The sequence below is a fragment of the Rissa tridactyla genome, chromosome 24, assembly GCF_028500815.1.
Source record: "Rissa tridactyla isolate bRisTri1 chromosome 24, bRisTri1.patW.cur.20221130, whole genome shotgun sequence".
Classification (NCBI taxonomy): Eukaryota; Metazoa; Chordata; class Aves; order Charadriiformes; family Laridae; genus Rissa; species Rissa tridactyla.
In genome coordinates this window covers 2,027,765-2,050,406 of record NC_071489.1, presented here as the reverse complement: position 1 = coordinate 2,050,406, position 22,642 = coordinate 2,027,765, and the positions used below count along the sequence as shown (strand labels likewise).

At 62.9% G+C, this 22,642-nt stretch overlaps 1 protein-coding gene across 5 annotated transcripts; it reads left to right on the top strand.

Annotated features, from left to right (window-relative positions):
• The first annotated feature begins 948 nt into the window (after positions 1 to 948).
• ASIC1 (acid sensing ion channel subunit 1) lies at positions 949 to 20,748 on the top strand. 5 transcript variants are annotated; one of them, XM_054183131.1, is made up of 13 exons: positions 949 to 1,146; positions 1,436 to 1,530; positions 2,040 to 2,434; positions 3,532 to 3,727; positions 18,194 to 18,344; positions 18,807 to 18,934; positions 19,120 to 19,270; positions 19,362 to 19,418; positions 19,498 to 19,651; positions 19,738 to 19,829; positions 20,083 to 20,162; positions 20,290 to 20,394; positions 20,614 to 20,748. In XM_054183131.1, exons 3-13 carry the CDS (start codon positions 2,070 to 2,072, stop codon positions 20,716 to 20,718), a joined length of 1,584 nt encoding a protein of 527 aa, XP_054039106.1. In that variant the 5' UTR covers positions 949 to 1,146; positions 1,436 to 1,530; positions 2,040 to 2,069; the 3' UTR covers positions 20,719 to 20,748. The 5 variants fall into 5 exon arrangements, with proteins under 5 accessions (XP_054039106.1, XP_054039108.1, XP_054039107.1 ...); XM_054183133.1 differs by adding an exon at positions 17,082 to 17,420 and having other exon boundaries at positions 949 to 1,530; XM_054183132.1 differs by lacking the exon at positions 1,436 to 1,530 and having other exon boundaries at positions 949 to 1,313.
• Positions 20,749 to 22,642: the final 1,894 nt, after the last annotated feature.

Genomic DNA, 22,642 nt, shown 5'->3' with positions numbered 1-22,642 from the left:
CCCGAACTGCCCATGCTCCCATTAGCCGCGGTTCAGGCGGGGACAGAGTGCTAGGAAGGCATCTTTGGGCATGGGGACAGCTTGTGGGGACACACCTGAGGTCTGGCTGTCCCTTGCCAACATCACCCTCGTAAAGGACATTGGAACATTCTTTTCCATTTGACTGCAGTCACCTTACTGGGAGCAGTGGGCAGGCGCCTGCTGCAGCTTCTGCTCCCTGCAGCACTCCCTGGGGGTGCACGTCCCCCAGCTCGGCTGGGGTGACAAGGGGACCCCGCTCTCCCAGGCAGTGATGGGGGGCAGATGGAGGTGACGCGGGGCTGGAGATGCGGTGGTGCCGAGGGGAAGCTGGGCAGCGCTGGCAACCCTCTTGTTCTGCCCTGGGAGGAGGAGAGCGCCCGGCACCCAGCGCCTGCTGCCCCAGGGAGCACCCAGGGGACAACAGCACCTTTCTGGTGACGCTGTAAATGGCAGAAGGCGAATAGCTGGGAGAGGGGCAGCATGTCCTGGGCCGGGCAGCAGCCCAGCGCCTCCGGCAGGGTTTTGTCCCCATCATGGTGAGCATCGCTCTGGGTACCGTGCCAGCAGGCAGCGAGGAGCGGGGCTGCACCCGATGAGCCTGGGACAGATGCTCGAGGCATCGCAGTGCCCCGCTGCCGCCCCGAGCAGGCGGCCAGAAAGGGCTGGAAGGCACCCACCGCCGGTCCTCCGGCAAAGGACCAACCCGAGGGTGTCTGGGGCCACCCATGGGTGAAGCCTGCGAGGGCGGTGGAGGCCGTGGCAGGGAAGAGCAGGGTCAGGGAGGGCTGGGGGGGCTCCGGCGGAGCGAGGAGCTGGAGCATCACTGGAAGGCGCTGGGGGATGGGAGCGGCACACGCACGCACACGCACACACACATTACCCACATGCACACGCCAGCAGCACCAACAGCCCCTGCCAGCAGCCTGCAATCGCTGGAGCGCCCCGCTCCTCCGCCTCTCCCTCCTCCTCCTCCTCCTCCTCCTCCTTCTCCTCCTCCTCCTCCTCGCTGCCCACCGGCCTGCGGCACCCTTCCGCGGCCTCCGGCCCCACCAGCGCACAGACAATGACTTCATACGGATTATGCATCTGAAGAAATCACCAGCTCCCAGATAGCCTCAGGGGGAGGTATCCATGTGTTTGGCTGGGAAGCAGGCTCCTGCTCGCCTTCCTTCTCCCCCTCTTTTCTCCTCGCACCCGGCAGCTGCCTCCTCTCCGGTGATGGTCGCCTCCGGTCCCCCCGCACGGCGCTGAGCGAGGCCCCGGCGCATCCCCGCTCCCACGCTTGCACCAAGGTACCGCCGAGGCTATTTTTATTCCCCTTCTTCTTTTCCGGTTCGCCCGTCGCTGCCGGGCTCGGTGCCTCTCGCACCCTCCGTGCCTGCGCCTCTCCCGCTCCCGTCTTCCCACCCGGCAGCGAGAGGTGGAGGGAGGCTCGTCCCAGCCCCGGCACCCGCGTCGCAGCGGCAGAACCAGCCCAGCTCCGGCCGCGGCCGCCGGCCCTGATTCCAGGTTTGCATCCTCGATTCCTTCATCTATTCGTCGATGCGCCGGTGCCATTTGGGGGAGGCGGAGGGGGAGCGGGGAGGGGGGGGGGCAGGTGGGAGGGGTGGGTACAGCGGGGTGCTGGGGGGGCACAGCACCCCAGTCCTGCCATGGGATGGGGAGGGCACAGAGGGGGCGGGAGGGGAGGAAATGCAAGAGGCTGCACCCAAATAAATATATATATATATATACACACATAGACACACACATGTATGTGTGAATATATGTATACACACACATGTATTTGTGAATATATATATACACACATGTATGTGTGTGTGTGTATATATATATATATAAAAAAAATATTTATATAGGCTTGGGGGGAAGAGCAGGGCGCAGCAAAGCATCTGCCCCATGCGAGCGCTGCCGGCTGCATCCCCAGCATCCCTGCGCAGGGATGCCACGGGCCAGGCAGCGGCAGAACCCACGAGGCCACCGCGGCACCAAGCACCCACGGGTTCCTTTCTCAGCAGAGTGGCCACCCCGGGGTGCCAGCGCGGACCATGATGGACCTGAAGGTGGACGAGGAGGAGGTGGACAGCGGGCAGCCGGTGAGCATCCAGGCCTTCGCCAGCAGCTCCACCCTCCACGGGCTCTCGCACATCTTCTCGTACGAGCGGCTGTCGCTGAAGCGCGTGGTCTGGGCGCTGTGTTTCCTGGGCTCGCTGGCGTTGCTCGCCCTGGTCTGCACCAACCGCATCCAGTACTACTTCCTCTACCCCCACGTCACCAAGCTGGACGAGGTGGCGGCCACCAGGCTCACCTTCCCCGCCGTCACCTTCTGCAACCTCAACGAGTTTCGTTTCAGCCGGGTCACCAAGAATGACCTGTACCACGCCGGCGAGCTCCTCGCCCTGCTCAATAACAGGTGGGTGCTGGTGCTCGGAGGTGGCCCCAGGTGACATCTCCATGTATCAGGGCAGGGCACCGTGCAGGGCCCCAGCCACCCCACCAGCCCTGCGCCACGTGGGGCAGCGAGCACTGGGGAGGTGCACTCCACCACTGGCGTGGGCGGCATCTCTTTAGTCTCCATGAGGAAGCAGATCCCGAGTTAGTTCAGCGCTGCAGCTGGATGTGGCCACTGTGCAGCACCACCAACAGCCGAGAGCAAGGAGCCACCAGGTTCTGCTGCTGCTCCTGGGCACGTGGCTTCCATGTTGGAGCTGCCCTGGACGGACCTGGCACGTGTGGCTCCTGTCCACAGTGCATGGCATGGGTGGCAAGGCCAGGGTGACCCTGGGATGGCTGTGGGGCAGATCCGTCATGCGTGGCTCCAACACCATGTCTTTGGCGCCTGACACACGCAGCGAGGCCACCCATGCACCAGGACTGGAGATCGGTGCCACCTCTTGAGCCATGGGACCCTGCAGTGGCAGGGGCCATGGGGAAGCCCCTTGCCCAGCCTCCCCAGCCCAGCCCCATGGCTGTAGCAGCTCCTTGGTGCTGCTGGGCCGCTGCTGACAGCCTGGTGCCAGCAGCAAGGCACACTCCCTGCCCGTGCCATTTGCCAAGGGGCTTCACCGCTGCCCCCAGTCGTGCCCCAGGGAGGGGTTTGCAGCCATGAGAGCAGGGGTTGAGACCCAGCACGCTCAGCCCACGTCCCAGTGAGGTCACCACCTGCAGCCGTGATGCCACCAACGGCACAGGTCCGGCATCTGGCCTGGCCTCAACCAGGGCCAGTGCTGCGGGACCAGCTCTGGGGCAAGGGGGATGGGTTTGGTACGTGGCCGCTGCTTCTCCTCCCAGCTTCTCCTCCTCGCCCGTCCTCCTGCCGCCCCTCACGTGCCTCTGGACCACGTTGTGCTGTTACATAGTCTGAAAATGCCACATACAAAGTGTTTGGGACTTTGCTGAGTGCGTGCCAGGGTCGGGGCACAAGCAGCTCCTACGTAGCCCAAATGGCTTTTGCTGGTGGGAGCAGCCGCTGCAGTCAGGCCTGAGCTTCTGCCTGCTCTTTCCCCTAAGATATGAGATCCCGGACACCCAGACCGCCGACGAGAAGCAGCTGGAAATCCTGCAGGACAAGGCGAACTTCCGAAATTTCAAGCCCAAACCTTTCAACATGCTGGAGTTTTATGACCGGGCTGGCCACGACATCCGGGAGATGCTGCTGTCCTGCTTCTTCCGCGGGGAGCAATGCACCCCCGAAGACTTCAAAGTGGTGAGTGCCCCCGCGGTTCCAGCCCAATGCCACGTTTCCCTGATGCAAGGGGGGTGTTTGTCCGCCTGTAGCTGCTCCTGCCTCCTTTCAGCTCAGAAAGGACCAGCAGCATCTTCATTAAGGGGATGCCATGGGATGCTGCTGGGTTTTAGAGGCCCAGGTGCTCCCCAGGAGCTGCTCGGTGCGGCTGCACGGGGTGCTCCCGCGTGGGCAAAGCTCCCCAGGGTCACTTGGGCTCTGCAAAGCAGGGTTCTGCATGCCAGGCTGGAAACTGCCGCGCGGTGAGGAGGCTCCGGTGGAAAACCAGGGAGAGCCGTGGCGATGGCCAGCAGGGACCCGAGGGACCCCCGCAATCCCTGGGGAAAGCAGGTCCTGGGGACACCGCGCAGCGTTGTGCCCCACAACGGAGGTTGCGTCTCGCGCTGGTGCACGGATCCCGCGCACAATAAAGCCTTTATCCCCCTGCGGCTGCCTCTCCCCTGTCCAGCTGGGAATTAAACAGTGCCAGCTATTCGGGTGCTGCCTAATAAATTCGGCAGCCGGGGTGGCTGTTCCCGAGCTGGCTCCAGCGTGGAGCGCGTGGCTCTGTGCTGTTCGGGTTCCCCGTCCTCATCCCCAGCCTGAGGATGTCCCACTCGTATCCCACACCGAGCGAGGACGGAGCCGCCAAGCATGCCAAGGCACCGGCTGGGCATCCGCGGAGCTGCTGCCCAGGTCCCCGCATAATTCTGGTGATTTTAATCATCTGCATTAAATTCCCTTGACAGGCTCTTTACATAGAGCAGTTCGCTGTTGTCAACCATCAGGCGTTTTATTTGTTAAATGGAGGCAAGTTGCAGCCCGGAGGGGGCTGGATCTGCTCCAGCTGGGGCTGGCGCACGGGGCCGGGTCCCAGCCTGCCTGTAGCCACCGGCCGGTTTCGACACCGGGCTCTTCCCGGTGCACGGTCGTGTTTTCTGTGCCGAAGCATCCTCGGGGACCCTCATCCAGGCTCCCTACCTTCATCTGTCGGGGCCCAAATACCCTGCTTTCTGCATCCCCTCCAACGGCAAAAGCAAAATAGACTCACAGCTGGTTTGTTATTCCTGCCTGGATTATTCCTTGCAAGCAGGTTGGGATGATTTAATGGATTTGATTAGAAAAAGCTGGCTCTGTGCTATATTTATGTTGCTCTTCAGATTCCCCTTGCAGCCTTGCCCGGGCAGGTCTGCGCGTGGCGGGGCTGGGGACGGTGCTGCCTGCGCCTGGGGTCCCGGCAGCCGCTCCGTCTCGCTGAGCTGTTCGGGAAACATTTGCCCGTCCCTGCGCGGGGGTCCCGGGGCTCGCAGAAGCTTTTGGAGGGGTTCGTTTGACAGGTTAATTGCTGCCGCCTTGCTGATCCCAGCTCGGACCGCGTCCCCCCAGGCTGAGCCGGGTTCGGTGCTGCTCTGGGCCTGGCGGCCCTGGTCGGGGCTGGTGGATGCCAGGGACCATCACGCGGTGATGCACCATCATCCCCCCAGGCCGCACCCCTGCGATGGCGGTCCCACCGCCCCGGGCAGGGACTCTCTTCACTTCTGCGTTTCGGAAAGCCTCTTGCACCGTCCAGGCTGGTGGGATGCCCCGAGCGGGTGCTTTTGTAGCCGGTGCTGCCCTTCTCCTCCTGCTGATATAGAGGAGATGCCGTGTCTGGAGCGGGGACTCGCCAGGGAGGATTTTTGGGTTGCCCGGACCCCATAGGCCGGGGGGAGCCGCCTGCGTGCAGGCAGGGATGCGTGTCGATCCTCTCCCCTTTGCAGCCATTTAAGTTCGGTGCCGTGGCCAGTGGGGAGAGTCGGGGGGCTGATGGGGACAGCGTGGGGGAGAGAAGCCGCCGGGGCGATGCTGGCTGCATGTTGATGCTGGCCGGCGCAGGAGGCGACGGGAAGAGCCGTGGCTCCGCCGCCAGCACCGCGGCCCCGACACGCCGCGGCTGCCGCGTTATCTGTCCCCGGCAGAAGGGAGGGCTCGGGGGAGACGCGGCGAATGCAAATGAGGGGCTGCCGTAACCAAAATATTCAGGGTGACAATAAGGTGGCTGGAGCTGCCTCCTGCCCGTGTCCCCCCCCTCGCACTGCCTGACGGAGGGGGAGCATCTCCGGGGTCAGGGCAGCAGCCCAGGGCCCCCCCGGTGCTGGAGGCACTGCCTGGGTGCCCCCCGTCATGCACCCACCCAGGAGCACCCCAGGGGGGCTGGGTCTCACCCCCCCACCCCAGTGCACGGCATCGCCCTGCAGCCAGGACAGGATCCCCTGCCACACAAGGCTCATGCCGGATGCCGTGGGGAAGCCCATCCTGGGATTATACGGATTTTTCCCACCTCCTCTTTCATCCTGCGTCATCAGCGGGACGCATCAGGGGGTCCCTGGCATTGTTCATCCCCCTCCATCTCCACCCACTGCCTGGGCTGGGGGGGTCCCCAGCAGCAGCCGAGTGCAGGATGCAGGGATGCTCCAGGGGCAGAGGTGGAGCTGAGCGGGTTGGAACTTGAGGGATTTAACCCTTGAAGAAGACCCAGGGGGAAACAATTGGCCACCCCAGCTCTGCTCTGGCCCTTCACAGCCCCTCCAGCACTATGGAGGTGGGTGCCACACACACCACAAAGCCCCCCCCCGCCGCAGTGGTCCAGGAAGGGGAGGAGGACGCACAGGGCGGTGCAGCCGTCTCCTCTCCCCAGCCTCCTGGTACAGCCTTAAAGCCTGGAGGGGCAAACACAAGGCGGAGGGGCAAGTCCTGACCCCCCTCAGGGCACGGCCCTGAGGGACACGGGCTGAGGGTGTCACCATCACCGGGGCGGTGCCCAGAGCCTTGCGCCCACAGGGCCACGCATGGGGTGGGCAGGGGGCGGCCACCCAGCTCCCCTTTGCGGGGAAGGGGAAATCACACCCTTCCGTTTCGGGGCTGCGCTCCCCGACGTGCTCATTAGCAGCAGAGATCAATGTTTCACGCTCGTTACTTCATTATTTATAAGTTCGAGCCCTCGCTCCTCTGCGGGAACGCGCGGCCCAGTCAGGTCCCAGCTTGCATTTGCTCTCCCTCTCCGCGCCGGCAAAGAGCCCCTGGAGCCCTGCGCGTCCCCCGTGGATCGGCTCCTCGCCCAGCTGGGGAAAAGCCCAGGAGTCCTTTCTCTGGGCTCTAAACCCCATCAATTTTCTTCCCAGCCCAGGGAAAAAGCAGAAGCCCAGAGGATAAGCTTCCTCTCCACGCCCCAGTATGGCCCATGGGATGGGAATTGGGGCTGCCCCGTGTAAAACCAGCATTAAACCTCGGGACGGTGCCCTGTGCTCGTGAAGCCCCTTTTCAGGGATGGGTGCAGCCAGGGGGGATGCTGTGCCTGGGGCGGTGCGATGTGCGTTTGCAGCTTTTCCTTCTCACACCCCGCGAGGCCATCCCGGGGCAGAGCCACGTTCCCGACTCCTCGTCACTGTCCTGCTTCAGGGCACGGTGGCTGAGCCTGGCCCGGGAGCTGGGAGCCCTGGGGCAGAGCGCACGGGACATCCACGATAAGCTGCAGAGGATTAAGACCTCTGGACCTTTCCATGAGGCCCCGGGGCTGAGCTGGCACTAGGGAGAATTGATTTTGACACGGAGATCATGCCGCTGCCTCTTGCTTTGGATTCTGCATCCTCTGCCCTGGAAACACCGAGTGCGCAGAGGAAGAGCAAGGGAGGGAACGGGAAAGGTCTGGAGCAGCCCCAGTGAACCCCGACCACATTCCTCCTCTCCTGCTTCCTCCCATCTCTGGAGCAATGCAGGAGCTGCCGTGATGGAGAACGGATCCAGCGGCATCTTATCGTACCCCCACTGCACCCCGTTGCACCCTGCTGAGCCTCCCCAGCGCCCTTCAGAACCCCACTGCACCTTGGTGAGCCCCACTGCACCCCACCAGATCCTGCCATGCCCCTCTGCACCCCTCTGTGCCCCCCATACCCCATAGCATGGCCCCCTGCACCCCCAAAGCCTCTCTGCACCCCTCTGAACCCCTCTGTGCCCCCCATACCCCATAGCATGCCCCTCTGCACCCTCAAAGCCTCTCTGCACCCCTCTGTGCCCCCCATACCCCATAGCATGCCCCCCTGCACCCCCAAAGTCTCTCTGCACCCCTCTGAACCCCTCTGTGCCCCCCATACCCCATAGCATGCCCCCCTGCACCCCCAAAGCCTCTCTGCACCCCTCTGAACCCCTCTGTGCCCCCCATACCCCATAGCATGCCCCCCTGCACCCCCAAAGCCTCTCTGCACCCCTCTGTGCCCCCCATACCCCATAGCATGCCCCTCTGCACCCTCAAAGCCTCTCTGCACCCCTCTGTGCCCCCCATAGCATGCCCCCCTGCACCCCCAAAGTCTCTCTGCACCCCTCTGAACCCCTCTGTGCCCCCCATACCCCATAGCATGCCCCTCTGCACCCTCAAAGTCTCTCTGCACCCCTCTGTGCCCCCATAGCATGCCCCCCTGCACGCCCAAAGTCTCTCTGCACCCCTCTGAACCCCTCTGTGCCCCCCATACCCCATAGCATGCCCCCCTGCACCCCCAAAGTCTCTCTGCACCCCTCTGAACCCCCTGCTTAGCCCACCTCACTCCAGCCGGTGTGCACTGGGGGTCAGCTCCTGCCACTCCAGCAGCACCGTGGCTTTTCCCCCTGCAAAAAAAACCCCTTGTGTCAGTGAAATCGGGTTGTTGGTGGGTGCTGGGGTGTCCTCCAGCACCCACGGGAGCTCGGAGGGAGGGGTGCAATGGGGCACGCTGCTGGCCTCAGGGTGCTCAACCAGGGGATGCTGCAGGTCTCCCTGCTCTGCCTTGACCCTCAGCCTCACGGGACCCACACCCCAGCACCCACCGGGGGATGCAGGCGTCCGGCCCGCGGCACCCCATGGCCCCGCTCGGAGCCGTGGCAGTCACAAGCCCGGGAGCCCCACGGCGAGCCGAGCTCCCCCGCGGCGCAGCGTTAGTGGATAATCATAGAGCTGGAGTGAAAAGCATCTCCAACACAGCTGGAGAGACCGGGCGCAGGAATTGCTGATACACAGATATTTCCTGGAGCTTTAGACAGTTAATAAACAAACCTCATGGGCCCATCTGGCTCTGGAAAAACAATTCGGGGACCACGCGTGGCTGGAAGGGACGGACACTAGCCCCAAATAATGTCATCCTCCCGGTTTGGGGCCGGTCCCCATCGGCACGTCGAGCCCCGGCAGCTCCCACCACGGTGCCCAACGGAGCCGGCGCATTTACAAATTCTGTAACACTTTCAAGTGATTTATGTAAATCACTTTTTAAAGCGGCACACGGGCTCCTAAATAACTTATAAGCGTTTGAAACTGCTCGCATGTATCTGTTATTTCTGAGCAGCGATTCACCTCCGGCATCCCGGCGGTTCTCTCTGGGGCCGGGCTCACCCTCCGCGCCGGCCCCTCTCTGCTGTCGAACAGCAGCATCGTTTGACCCCAGAGGTTGCATCATTTTCCAGACGAACGGAGCAAACCCAGAGGGACACGGGCTGCCTGGTGCAAAATAATTGGAGGTGATGGAGCAGAGGAGCAGCCAGGCGCGGGACCGCAGCCGCGGATGGGACGGCAGCCGTTTGCTGGTGGTGCCTCAGCTCTCCCGGGAAGCTCAGCGGGTTGGGAGCGCCCTGACTCCGTCAGCTCATCCGCAGCTCGGAGACTTTCAAGTATCACAGTATTTTGCTCAAAGCAAATCATCCAGAAAGCAGCCGTGAGCCGGTTAGCCCTCGGGCACGGAGCAGAGACGCCGGCAAGCGTTGCTCCTCGGCTGCCTCCTTTCCCCAGCTTCATCCGAGCTTTTCCAGACCCGGCCGCCTGCGGGGTGCAGGCGGGAGGATTGGGGATCCCTCGGCTGCTTGTGGCTTTCTCACCCCATGCCAATGCTCACGTGGAGACAGCAACTCTCGTTTGAAGACGGTTGCATTTCACACTCATCCTGCAGCGGGACAGCGATGCCGTGGTGTGACCCCGGTGCCGTCACTGCATGGGAGCAATGTCACCGAAGCCGCCACCATCTCGGCTGAGCCAGCGCAGAAGAGGGTCAGGAACAAGCGGGCCGAGGACATCGATGTTGGTCCCAGCACGGCAGGAGGCCGACGCGTGCCGGTGCCTCGCAGCCGCTTCATTAGCGGCTCTGCAATGGAGCCGGGAAATCATTTAACACCTTGAACCTCTAAGCACTGAACAACATCACTCCTGCCCGCCCCAGGAGTGCATTAGGAGAGGAGAGAGAAAGGTGAGGGGGGGGATTCTGCCCCTCTGCTCTGCTCTGTGAGACCCCCCTGCAGTGCTGCCTCCAGCCCTGGGGCACCAACAGCAGAAGGACACGGAGCCGTTGGAGCGGGGCCGGAGGAGGCCCCGGAGACGCTGGGAGGGCTGGAGCCCCTCTGCTGTGGGGACAGGCTGAGAGAGCTGGGGGGGTTCAGCCTGGAGAAGAGAAGGCTCCGGGGAGACCTTCCAGCCCCTTCCAGTCCCTCAAGGGGCTCCAGGAAAGCTGGGGAGGGACTCTGGAGCAGGGAGGGGAGCCACGGGACGAGGGGGAAGGGTTTTAACTTGAAAGAAGAGAGATTTAGATGAGATCTGAGGCACTGTGAGGGGGGTGAGCCCCTGGCCCAGGTTGCCCAGAGAAGCTGTGGCTGCCCCATCCCTGGAGGGGTTCAAGGCCAGGTTGGCCGGGGCTTGGAGCAACCTGGGCTGGTGGGAGGTGTCCCTGCCCAGGGCACTGGGTGTGATTTAAGGTCCCTTCCAACCCAAATCATTCTGTGATTCTATGACATGCAGGATCAGGCCCAGACGGGGGTCATTTAGACCCTGGCCCTGCCCAGGGGCGATGTCCAGCCCCAGCAGCACGGGCAGCCATGCCCGGAGCCACGGTGCTCAGCAGCACGGCCCGCACAGGAGCGCCCTGCACACCCGGAGGTGTCCCACACACCCAAAGCACCCTGCACACCTGGAGGTGTCCCGCACACCCAGGAACGCTTTGCACACCCTAGATGCACCCTGCGCACCCGGAGGTGTCACGCCAAGAGTTCGGAGCGGCTCCAATGCACCTCAGGCCATTCCTGCTCTTCTCGCAATCCTTTGCACGTAAAGAATCATTATCAAATGAATTATTAATTATTATTAATAAGCTTTAATGGCATCTGTGGCTGCTGGAAGAGATGAGGAGGCTTTCGAGTGCAATCCAGCAGCAATGGAGGCGAGGATGTCACGGCTCCAGATGGGCACGCATGACCCACGGACGCTGGCCCCCAAGGAACCCACAGGCTGGAAATGCAGCCCTGGACCACCAGCATATGGGATTTTTCCAAATTGTTCCCCCTTAATCTCCATTTGATCTTCATCCTGAGCAGCGGCGAGGCACACGGCGCCTTTGCCGGCTGCGGGTGTTTCGAAGAATCTGCCCAGGAAACCTCCCGCTGCCACTTTCCCTCCCCCCGATACCAAGCGGGGAGACGCTGGGGCGGGAGGGGGGCAGGTCCCGCAAGAGCGTGGAGCCACGTGGGAGGCAGAGATCTCCACAGGGAGATCCGGGAAATTAACTGTCTCACGGCCTTTTGCCTTGGTTTTAATTTATCTGGCTTTTTATAGACGCCTTTGTTTTATCGCCTGCAGAGAGTTTGGCCGGAGCCGGGGCTCTCTGAGCAGCCGGCATCACTGCAATTCCCGAAACAACCATGACTCAAGAAGCTCCTCACCATCTCAGGCTCTTATTTATTTATACAGGCCCCGACACTTGGATATTATAACCTTTTATTTATTTTTTTTGGACTTCCCTCCCCCCGCATGGAGGTTTTGGTGCCTCCGCATCCAGGCTCTCACCGTAAGGACACAGAAGACGGGATGCGGGATGGCGCTGAGTGCTCCCCACTCTCCCTCTGATTTATCGGGGATTTTATACCCTTTTCTCCTTGCTCCTGGCAGCCCCACAGCCCGGCTAAACGGCGGGGAGCCCCACCAAGAGCAGCCACACGCCGCGGCTGGGTATCCACCCTGCTTGGATTAGATGAGATTTGAAAACCGTGATGCGCGCAGAGCCAGAGCCAGCGAACGCGGCAAGAAAACCGGGTAGGAACACAATTTCCCCCCCCCCCACCACCAATAAAACCGTCAGCTTGGATCTGCTTGCACAAACTGTCTGAGCAATTGTGAAGGATGTCGGAAAAAATTGCAACCTGCTTATGGGTAATTCGTGATCGGCAGGAAACACGGAAGAGCACCGGGATAAGTGTCCACACAGGATAATCCCAGCCGCCTGGGAATTAGCGTCACCTCGGCAGCATCCTCCGCATCCCGGCAGGGCAGCAGCCGGCACAGTCCCGGTGACCCCTCCCCGGCACAAAGGGACCCCGCCAGCGGGTAAATCACTGAGAGCTCTCAGCGTTACAAACTGTTTCAATTACAGGAGCGTAACTACATCCCCACAAGAAGGATAAGGCGGCTGTGGGAGCCGTCACAGGGGATGCACAGCAAAGGGCCCGGCCGGAGGTACGCACCCAACCGCCTGCGGAGCTGCAGGGGGTCCCGGCTGAGCCCCCCGGGGACCCCCAGCCAGCGGGGCTGCAGGCGGCCTCTGTGCCCGGGGGCAGCAGCATCGGCACCCGGCTGGGCTGGCTGAGAAGCGCTTGGCAGCGCTGGCCCAGGGAAGCTTTGAAAGATTAATGGAGTTTAAATGGAAACGTTTGGAGAGGAGATAAGGCTCGTCTGATATGAAATCATATGAAACAACCAGAGCCAGGGAGGCCCCAGGTCCATAATGAAGTCCACTTAGCTCATTACTCACCGTAATGTGCTTTTTATTAAAGTCCTGCACTGCAGATGCCGCGTCTGCAGCCGACAGCCCGGGGCAGGATGGCACAGGCACCTGGAGCACCCAGGCCCTCCGCCCTGAGCCCTGCCACCAAAAGCGGCCGGGACGGACCGTGCCAGCCCTGCCCAGTCCCAGAAAGGGCCCTTTGGTTTCCCATCCCCGCTGCGAGCCAGGGACGGGGCTCCCGCATCCCCCAGCGCCGCAGCATCACTGGTCCCCATGGCTGGGGCTGGGCTGCCCGGGCCCGCGGGGACGGGGTGGAGAGGAGGCGGAGGCGGGGAATAATACAGAGCAAAAACTCCTTTTTAATCATCAATTTTTCTGCATTAGAATGTGACATGCTAATCCACTGTGAAGCGTCTAATCTGGGGGATAAAGGGCTGGATAACACAAGCTGCGCCCGGCTTGGCTGGCGGAGCAAGCGGAGGCAAGGTGGCAGCATCTGATAAGGGGCGGCAGGATTAGTCCCGGCAGAGATCCCAGCTGCCCGGGCAATCCCACCTCGCTCGGCTGCTCCGGCTCTGCCTCTCACCAGGGCCGGGGAGGGATCTGCAGCTGTGGAGCCGTCCCGAAGCGTCTCGCCCTGCCCAGAGCGGCCATGGAGGCACCGCAGGTGCCACCACCAACATCTTGGCAGCTCTGGGAGCTGCAAAGCACCTTCATGGGCCAAGGCACATCGCAAACCTCATTTTTTCTCCCCTCCGATGCGATGCACACAGCTGCGCCGCGGGAGCGGGACAGCCCAGCTGCGGGCTGCCCTTCGGCCCCATCAAATACCCACCCCCAAATCCCGCTCCCAGTTGCGCCCAGCCTCATCCCTCCCCACCCGTCGGCTCCGATCTCCGGGCGCGATGGAGGCAGCTGGGCCCCGGCTCGGCCGGCGCTTGGCAGGGACGGGCAGTGCCCGGTTACAAATCCGAGCGGGTCCAGCTCCCCGGGCACTTTCTGCGACAGCCTCCCCGGGGCTGGGCTGCCGCTTGCAGGCCTGGGATAACAGAGCTTGCGATGTTGTTTTCTCCTCGCCTCCTCGGGGATTGGTTTATCTCTATGAATAACTCCATCCCGGCTTTGATCTCCTCTGCCATTAAAGCGTGACAGGCTGTGAAATGTGCTGTTGCTGCCGTCAAATCCCCCTCCCGCTTCCCCCCCCACCCACCCCCGCCGCCTCCGTGCTCCCCCGCTCCGGGGAACCTCCTTTCCCGGGCCCGTGACGAGCTGCAAAGCAGCGAGCGGGGCCGAACCGCCCTGGGACGGTGGCCAAACACTACTCGGGAGCCAGGGAAAAACCAGGCTCCTTCCACCATCCCGCGTCCCTCGCTGCGGCAGGGAGGAAGGCACGGAGCATCCCTGGACCACGGCAGGGGGTCGGGGTGTGGCGGCAGCATCCCAGCACGCGCCGCCACGGGGGCTGATGTCACGGCTAATTATAGCATCCCCCGTCCCTCTCCCCCGCCAAAGCTTTACCTGAGAGAGGGTAAAAATAACTCCCGGCAAGGGAGGAGCTGGAACGAGCCCAAGGACTCCTCCAGCATCTCCAAAAAACTCGCACAAACCAGGACAGCACCCCTCTGCCTGCAGCACGACGACGCTGCCACAGTTTGTCCCCAATTGCAGGGTCAGGACATGCTCCCGTGAGCGCCGGTGCCACCGTCCTCCTGGCTGTGACCGTCCCCAGTCACCTTCACCCCAGCTCGAGTGTCGGCTCCGGGACAGGCGCTGGTAACCGGAGCTGGGGCAGTGCTCGTCCTCACCACTGCTGGGAACCGGCCCCAGCACCCTCCGCAAGCTGTTTAAGCTGAGCAAGGCAGGTTAATGGCCCCAGCTGATGATGGAGTGTTTTCATTACAGCATCTCCCTCTCCCTGATGCAACTGCTCCCAAGGAGACACATGAAACCTCTCCGTGCCGTAGGATCGGGTCAGCCCCTCGCTCACGCCATCAGGGACTGTCCCAAGGGGCCCCGGGCAGCACCGCTCGCCTGTCAGTGCCCTGCCCGGGCTACACAAACCCCTTCAGGCTTCTCTTCCATTTTCCTTCTTCCCCTCTCCCTCCTACAGACGTTGCACAGAAACTCCCTGTCCCAGAGCTGGGGAACACCAGAAACCTCACCCCGACCTCAGCCAGCTCCTACCCGCTCGCTCCCTGCCAAAAGAATCCTCTGGGTGTGAGTGAGCAGCCCAGCTTGCTCCCAGCTTGCTCCCACAGGACTGAGCCAGCCCAGTGCCCCCAGACCCCCTCCCAGCTGAAGCCCTGGTGCCTTTATAGCCCAGCCCTGCCCACGTGCAGCTGCAGCTCGTCTCCGTCAAAGGCAAAGGTGACCTGGTCCCCATGGCAGGGTGGCTCCCAGCCACCCAATCTGCCTCCCTGGTCCCATTTCCCAGCAGGAGTTTCCAGCTCAGACTCTCTGGGTTGCTCCCAGGAGGCGCAGCCTTGCTCTCAGCCTTATGAAATTTCATCCCGTGGCTTTGGCGCTCGTCCCCAAGGTCACCCACCCTTTCTCCTGGGTGCTGACAGTGTCCCCAGCTTTGTGCCAACTGCCAGCATCCCTCTTACACAAGGGCCCTACTGGGAATATTGAGCTTGGGAAGCCCCGGGGTGGCCCCTCGAGGGACAACCTGCTGTCACATCATCGGTCATCGTCTTGGCTGAGCCTGCCCTGGCAGGGATCCCCAGTGCAGGCCCTACCCGTTAGACCGGCATCGCTTGCTCGGGGAGAGCAGATAACTTTGCACCGGTATCAGATCAGCTTTGTACAGGTCTCCGGGTTGCATTTGTCCCCCACTTTGGTGCTGCCCACGTCCACAAGCCGGGGTGTGCTCAGAGACCAGGGGCCCCGTGGTGCTCAGGGACCAGGGACCCACACCCCGAGGAACCTCCGGGGAAGGAGGCAGAGCAGCCGAACCAGCGGGCCAGGCCGTGCCCACCGCACCCGGACATCGGCCGAAACCTCCCATCCAGCTCTTGCGCATCGAGGCACTGCTGTATTTAGATGCTCCCCTTCCCCTTGGACCAGCGATGGCGGCTGCGGTGCTGGGATGGGGCTGGAGATTGCTCTGTGGTCACATCGGATGCTTTTATGAAGTGCTGAGTGCAGGAAAAAAGCAAACCGCAAGAAGGGGCTGCGCTGCCGCAGGGCTGCAGGGAGGAGACGCTTTTGGAACCGGCAGCCAGCCCGGCCGCGGCTCCATCCCACCACCCCACGTCAGGGCTGCCTCCCCGGGACCCCCAGCCCCAGCTCAGCAGCACGAGGCCTGGACGCCATCCCCCAGGGGAAGCGGCGGTTCCCTGTGCCCCGCAGGGACCCGAAGCATGAGGTGACACTGCACGCTGGCTGGGATCTGCAGAAGGAATCACCACGGCAGCACCCAAATCCTGCCAAAAGCACCCTGGCTTGGAGGAGGACGGACCTCGCACCGCTCGGGACATCGCCTTCGCCGGCTGCTCCAGTGCCCACGCGCTGCCCCGGCACGGGGAGAGGAGCCCGCAGGGACGGGTGCTGCCAGGCAGGATGAGCACCGCGAGGGCTTGGGGACCCACAGCATCCTTCCGCCCCGCTGGCACCACCTGGGCGGGCGCTGCAGCAGGAGGGTGTCAGGCATTTTGGGAAAACCTCTGGCTCCAGCTGCCCTGAGGAAGAGCCCGGCAAGCCCGGCATATGGCGGCTCTGGAAACAGCCCGGCAGCCAGCAGGGAGGGCCTGGCCGGAGCAGCCGGTCGGGCTGCCAGGGCCGTGCTGCCCCGCAGCGAGGATGGAGGATGCGGTGTGGGTACGCAGCACGTCGGGGGCCTGCGCACGCTCCCGATAACACCCCGTGTTCGCTGGACCCGGCACCCCCTCGGGCCCCCCGGGCAGCACCCGGAGCTCCCAACACGTCGGTGCTTCTGAAGCTGGCGACATCTCTGCTCTGACCTGCGGCGGCAGCCGGCTGGTCCCGGGGGACCTGGGGAGCCCGCAGAACCGCCCCTCGCTCCTCCTCTCCTCCTCCCTGCTCCTGATATACCCTCCTCTCTCCGTCCCCTCCGAGCATCCCTCTGCTCCTCTCCCTCACTCCTCCTCGTCTCTCGCTCCTTTTCCCTTCTCCCTTTCTCGTCTCTGAACTTGCCCCTTCCTCCCTCCCTGCTCTCCCCCAGCCCCTCTCACCCACGTCCCGAGGAACCGACCCACCACTGAAGACCCCCAGGCCGTGGCAGGGCAGGGGACAGGACCCCCACGCCGGAGCTGGGACCTCCACGCTGGACAATGCCTCTCCAGATATTCTGCACCATCTCCTTCTCCAGCGAGGAAGGACCGAGAGACGCTGCAGCCACCGCGAGGGGAGAGGATGGAGCAGATGAGTTCCTGTACGGGCAGGAGGAGGATGAAGAGGAGGAAGAGGACGCGGGGGCAGCCACAGACTTCGTGGCCTTTGCCAGCAGCTGCACGCTGCACGGGCTGAGCCACATCTTCGTGGAGGGCAGCCTGGGCGCCCGGCAGGCGCTCTGGGCGCTGGCCTTCCTCCTCTCCCTCTCCGTCTTCCTCTACCAGGTGGCCGACCGCATCGTCTACTACCTGGAGTACCACCACGTCACGCTGCTCAGCGAGGAGGACAGCCCCGAGATGACCTTCCCCGCCGTCACCTTCTGCAACATCAACCGTGTGCGGGTCTCCCAGCTCAGCCACGAGGACCTGCTCTACCTGGCCCCCCTGGTCGACTACGAGCCCGGGATGGAGCTGGGTTTTGCTCCGGCCCAGCCCAGCCCTGGGGATGAGGATGAACCCCTAAATTTGTACGGGTTTTTTAACCGCACTTGCCACCAGCTGGAGGACATGCTGCTGAGCTGCAGCTACCGGGGCGAGGAGTGCGGCCCCAGCAACTTCACGGCGGTGAGTAGCCCCAAGGTGGCCAGGCACAGGGAGCAGCTCCAAACGGCATCGTGTCGGATCAGGCACGGCGGGTGACGCTGTCCCTGCCAGCTCGCTCAGGGACAGGCTGATATTTCAGCCCCGTCTGCCGGCACCTGGGCGTCTCACTGGAGATGGGGACGGCACCGGCCGCGGAGACCCGCTGGTGGGACGTGGGAGCAGCCCCAGGGCTGTGCTGGCAGAGGAGGTGCCTGGCACCTCCATCCTGGCGTCACCATCGCTCGTGGGGCACCATGCGGTCTGCAGCCCCCTGGCCCTACGTGCCTCATGCCCGGGCTGGCAGCAGCTCAGCGGCATGGAGACATGCCGGCTGCCGGAGCCGGAATGGCCGAGGAGGGACAGGGGGTTCAGGATCCTGTCCAGGCCCGTCCTCTGCAGGGACGGAGGAGGGCTCGGAGGCGGCGCTGGTGCAGGTGTAGGGCTGAGTGCCACCGTCTCGGGCAGCTGGGGCTGCCATGGGGCCTGTGGGGTCGAGATACTGTAAATCTGCAAAGTATCTCCTCTGGGTCCGTGCCATCCCTGTGCCTTTGTGGGGAAAGTTTCCTCCTCTACTGGGGCAGTTCCAACAGTGAGAGACACCCCGTAGCGCAGGAACCTGGGTCGGATCATACCCCCAGGCTGGGCACGGCCGTGTCTGGGGCTGGTGATGCCATCCCGGCTCCGTGCCATGGTGCCAGCAGCGGTTTGGTGCCAGCGGAAGGGCCCCAGCCTCAGCCCCATGTCCTCTCCCTCAGGTCTTCACCCGCTATGGGAAGTGCTACACCTTCAACGCGGGGCAGGACGGGAAGCCCCGGCTCATCACCATGAAGGGGGGCACCGGCAACGGCCTGGAGATCATGCTGGACATTCAGCAGGACGAATATCTGCCAGTGTGGGGGGAAACAGGTAACCCACTGCCCCAGCGGCTCTGCCAGCAAGTCCACTTGGTCACCAGCAGCTCCTGGCGTGCTTCTCAGCCCCTTCCCAGCTCCCCGCCCCACGGGTCCACGTCCCTCAGGCCCCCTCCTCTTCCCTCCTTCCATTTCTCATCACTTCAGGGCCTTTTCTTTCCTTTTTCCTCCTTGTCTTTGCTCTTCGCCATGGCAACTCCCCATCGGCTTAGACAAGCAGCCATCACTTGTTTATAAATAGAGGCAAACACCTTCCCTGCCGCTCTCCCCGGGTGCTGGAGGGTCAGAGGCGGAGGGGACAAGGACATGGTGTAGCAAACGGATGGATGGATGGATGGACACGTGAATGAATGAATTTGCCCAGGGGGAGGGTGGGAGGCAGGAGGAGTTTTGGTCCCTCTTGCAGCAGGGCTCGGTGGGTCCAGCGCCATGTTCACCCCGCTTCTCTCTGCCGCAGACGAGACCTCCTTCGAAGCCGGGATCAAGGTGCAGATCCACAGCCAGGACGAGCCCCCACTGATCGACCAGCTGGGCTTCGGGGTGGCTCCCGGCTTCCAGACCTTCGTGTCCTGCCAGGAGCAGCGGGTAGGGACTGGGGGGGTCTGGGGCGCTCCCTCCGGCCCTGCTGCGGGACGCGGACCCTCCCTCCCGTCCCCATGTTGGACAGAGAGGGGGACCCTGGGGACCAGTGCAGCGAGGGTGTCTGTCCCCCCGCCACGCCGGGGGCTGCTGGGCTTCTCTCCTCACTCCTGGATTCTGCCCCCTCCCAGCTCATCTACCTGCCGCCTCCCTGGGGCGACTGCAAGGCCACGGTGGGCGACTCGGAGTTTTACGACACCTACAGCATCACCGCCTGCCGCATCGACTGCGAGACCCGCTACCTGGTGGAGAACTGCAACTGCCGCATGGTGCACATGCCAGGTGAGCCCCGCGCGGGGCGGGCCCCGGCCCCCGCCGCGCTCAGCCCTCCGACACCATCCCACCGGGAAAACCCGCTTTCTCTCTCCGGCAGGCGATGCCCCTTACTGCACCCCGGAGCAGTACAAGGAGTGCGCGGATCCGGCCTTAGGTGAGGCTGCCCGGCCCCTGGGACCGAGCTGGGGGTGTTGGGTTTCTCCATCTCTCCATCTCCCTCTCTCCTGGTCCAGATTTCCTGGTGGAGAAGGACAACGAGTACTGCGTCTGCGAGATGCCCTGCAACGTGACCCGCTACGGCAAAGAGCTTTCCATGGTGAAGATCCCCAGCAAGGCCTCCGCCAAGTACCTGGCCAAGAAGTACAACAAATCGGAGCAGTACATCGGGTAACATGCTGCATCCACGGCGATAGGGCGGCATCTTGTCCCTCCATCCCGGAATGTCGGCCTGACGCCGCTTGTCTCCTGCACAGGGAGAACATCCTGGTGCTGGATATCTTCTTTGAAGCCCTGAACTACGAGACCATCGAGCAGAAGAAGGCGTACGAGGTGGCTGGTTTGCTGGGTGAGTGTTGGCGGCTGCGCCGGGACCCTGCGGCAGCACCCAGGCCGTGTCCCCCAACAAGGCGGTCTCATGGTGGCCCCCCCGCATCACGGCCCTGTTCCCGCGGCACCGGGATGTGCCAACACCGTGGGCACAGAGCAGGGCACCCCGCTGCCATGGCCCGGCACCAGTCACAGCGGTGACGAGTTTTGCCCTTTCTCTGCCACCGGACACCGGACTCATGCCACCCTGATGGCTTCCCTCTCCTCCGCAGGTGACATTGGAGGGCAGATGGGGCTGTTCATTGGGGCCAGTATCCTCACGGTACTGGAGCTGTTCGACTACGCCTACGAGGTGAGTGTGTCTGCCATCCCCCAGCTGCCGGGGGACCCCGGTTATCCTGGAGCACTGAAATGCTCCTGTGGGACATGGGGAAGAGCCACCCATGAGCCCCCGCGGTACCAAAACCTGGCTCTGGCAGGTGATAAAGCACCGGTTGTGCCGGCGGGGCAAGTGCCGCAAGAACCACAAGAGGAACAACACGGACAAGGGCGTCGCGCTGAGCATGGACGACGTGAAACGCCACGTAAGTGCCAGGCGTGCCACGGGAGCTGCCGGTCCCCTCTCGGAGCTCAGAAGCTGCCCCAGATGTGTCATCGTGGGCTGGGGGGGGGTGTTTTGGGGAACACTTGGGAAAGGAGCAGAGGCACCAAGCAGAGATGCGGTGTGGAGACAGGACTCGCTCTCAGCGGGGGTCTGGGTGAAAGCAGTGACCCCAGCGTCCTGTCCATCCTCTGCCCCACAGAATCCCTGTGAAAGCATACGGGGCCACCCGGCAGGCATGACGTACGCAGCCAACATCCTACCTCATCACCCGGCCCGGGGCACCTTTGAGGACTTCACCTGCTAACTGACGTCTGGATGTACAACCTGAGCTACCAAAGCCCTCCGGAGAGCTGCCCTTCTCCCTGTGAGCGCCAGCGGAGAGACACATCTAGGGGACCTTGCTCCTCGTCACGGTGGGACACGGACAAGAGCGACAGCCTCGGATTTTGGGGCAGGCGGTCGGGTCGGGCGATGCTCGAACCCGGCACGTGGCCCCCGCGGCGGCTGCTCAGCGCCTGCCCTGTTAGTTCAGAGACTCAAGGACGCTCCAGCCCGGCCATCCTCGCGGTGCGGGGAGCGACACGCACAGCGGGCTGGAGCACAGGCCCGCCCCGTCTCCTCCCCTAGGCTCCCCTCGGCCTTTTTAACTAGAAACCCAGAAGCCAAGAAGAAGCAGCCATTCGGCCGCAGAGTCTCCATCCACAGCCCTGTCCGTCTGTCCGTCCATTGTCTCCATGCCCATCTTGCTCCAACGCTTTGGCCGGCGCTTGCTGGGACCCCCGTGCCCGGCAGGAGGGATTGTCGAGGAGCCCCACGGCGTGCCCGGCAGCAGGTCCGGCAGTCCCAGGAGAGCCTCGCTGTCCCCTGGGACCGCAGTGGCCCCGCAGCCCACCCTCGCCTGGGCGCTCCTGGCTACTCCATGCGCATGAAGACAGGCCACCTCCACCTCTCCAAAACGTCTTCCTCGGCACCCTGCCCCAGGGCCGGTGGTGCCCAGCCACCGACCTCGCTGGCCAGCCACGAGCACCAGAGGGGACTTGGCCAGGGGGTGCCACCTCGGCACTGAAGACCCCACCGCCCGGGCACTGTTCCTCGGCCGCGTGGGGCCGGGCGACGCTGTGGTCTCCCTGCCCGTCTCTCCTGGGCTCCGTGCAGCCTGGCCAGTACCAGCCCTGCCCCGCATTCCCCCCTGTTCCCAGGGAACCTGGGGCTATCCCGTGCGGCCCCCACAAACAGCCATCCTTGGGGAGAAAGGTGGAAGGAAAACTCCTGGCCCCCATTCGGCTGCAGCCACCGGCCAGGCTCGGCCAGGGGCACCGCGAGGGGACACCCCCTTGGCACGGCTGTGGCCAGGCGGGCGCAGGAGCCCCAGCAGCAGAAGGGCTGACAGATTGAGGGACACCCCATGGCACAGGGTGCTCTGGTCCACGGGACCGCAGGCTCCCACCCCGCTGAACCCCCCAACAGCAGCTGCCCCTGGGCACCATGAGCCCTGGGCACCCTCGGGGCATCTGCCGGCTCGCTGCCCCGGGGCCGCCGCTGGCCTCTCCCCGGCACGCAGAGACCTGCCCGGGCAGCCGGGGTCCAGCCGCCGGCACCAGCCGCGTCTCTGCTCCCCGGGCCCACAAGCGCACCCCCATTTCGCTCTGGGGTCAGTGGAAATCGGCCTCCCCCAGCCCCCGCCAGCCCCCAGGCCCCACACATCGAGCAAGAGCCCGCCCAGGGCTGAAGTGCTACTTATCTTTAGGAGCTTTTGCAATAAGTCTTTTTAGTAATTATTATTTCTAAATGGCGGTTTTGGTTTTATTATTGTCATTTATATTATTATTTGCTTCCTGACCAAAATTAGGAACTGGGGGTTAGTCCTTTGTATCCAGCGATCGCCCAAAGATGACGGGTCGGCCACATCCATAAATTTTCTTATGGATTTTTCCTAACGTTTCATTGCGTTTCATTTATTTATTTTCTTTCTTTCTCTTTCCCATTAAAGCTTTTAAAGATGGGGCTGGGACTTGACCTTGACGCTCACCTGTTGAAGCATACACTTTTTGGTTTGTTTCTATTACGTCATCTGCATTTTATATTTCTTATATATAATATATATGACTATATATATATGTGTACATATATATATATCTCTCTATATATGCATCATATCAGTGTAGATACCCATCCAGTAGCATTTAGGCCTTGTTCTTGTGCCATTTTTTCTTTCTGTTACTGATCTC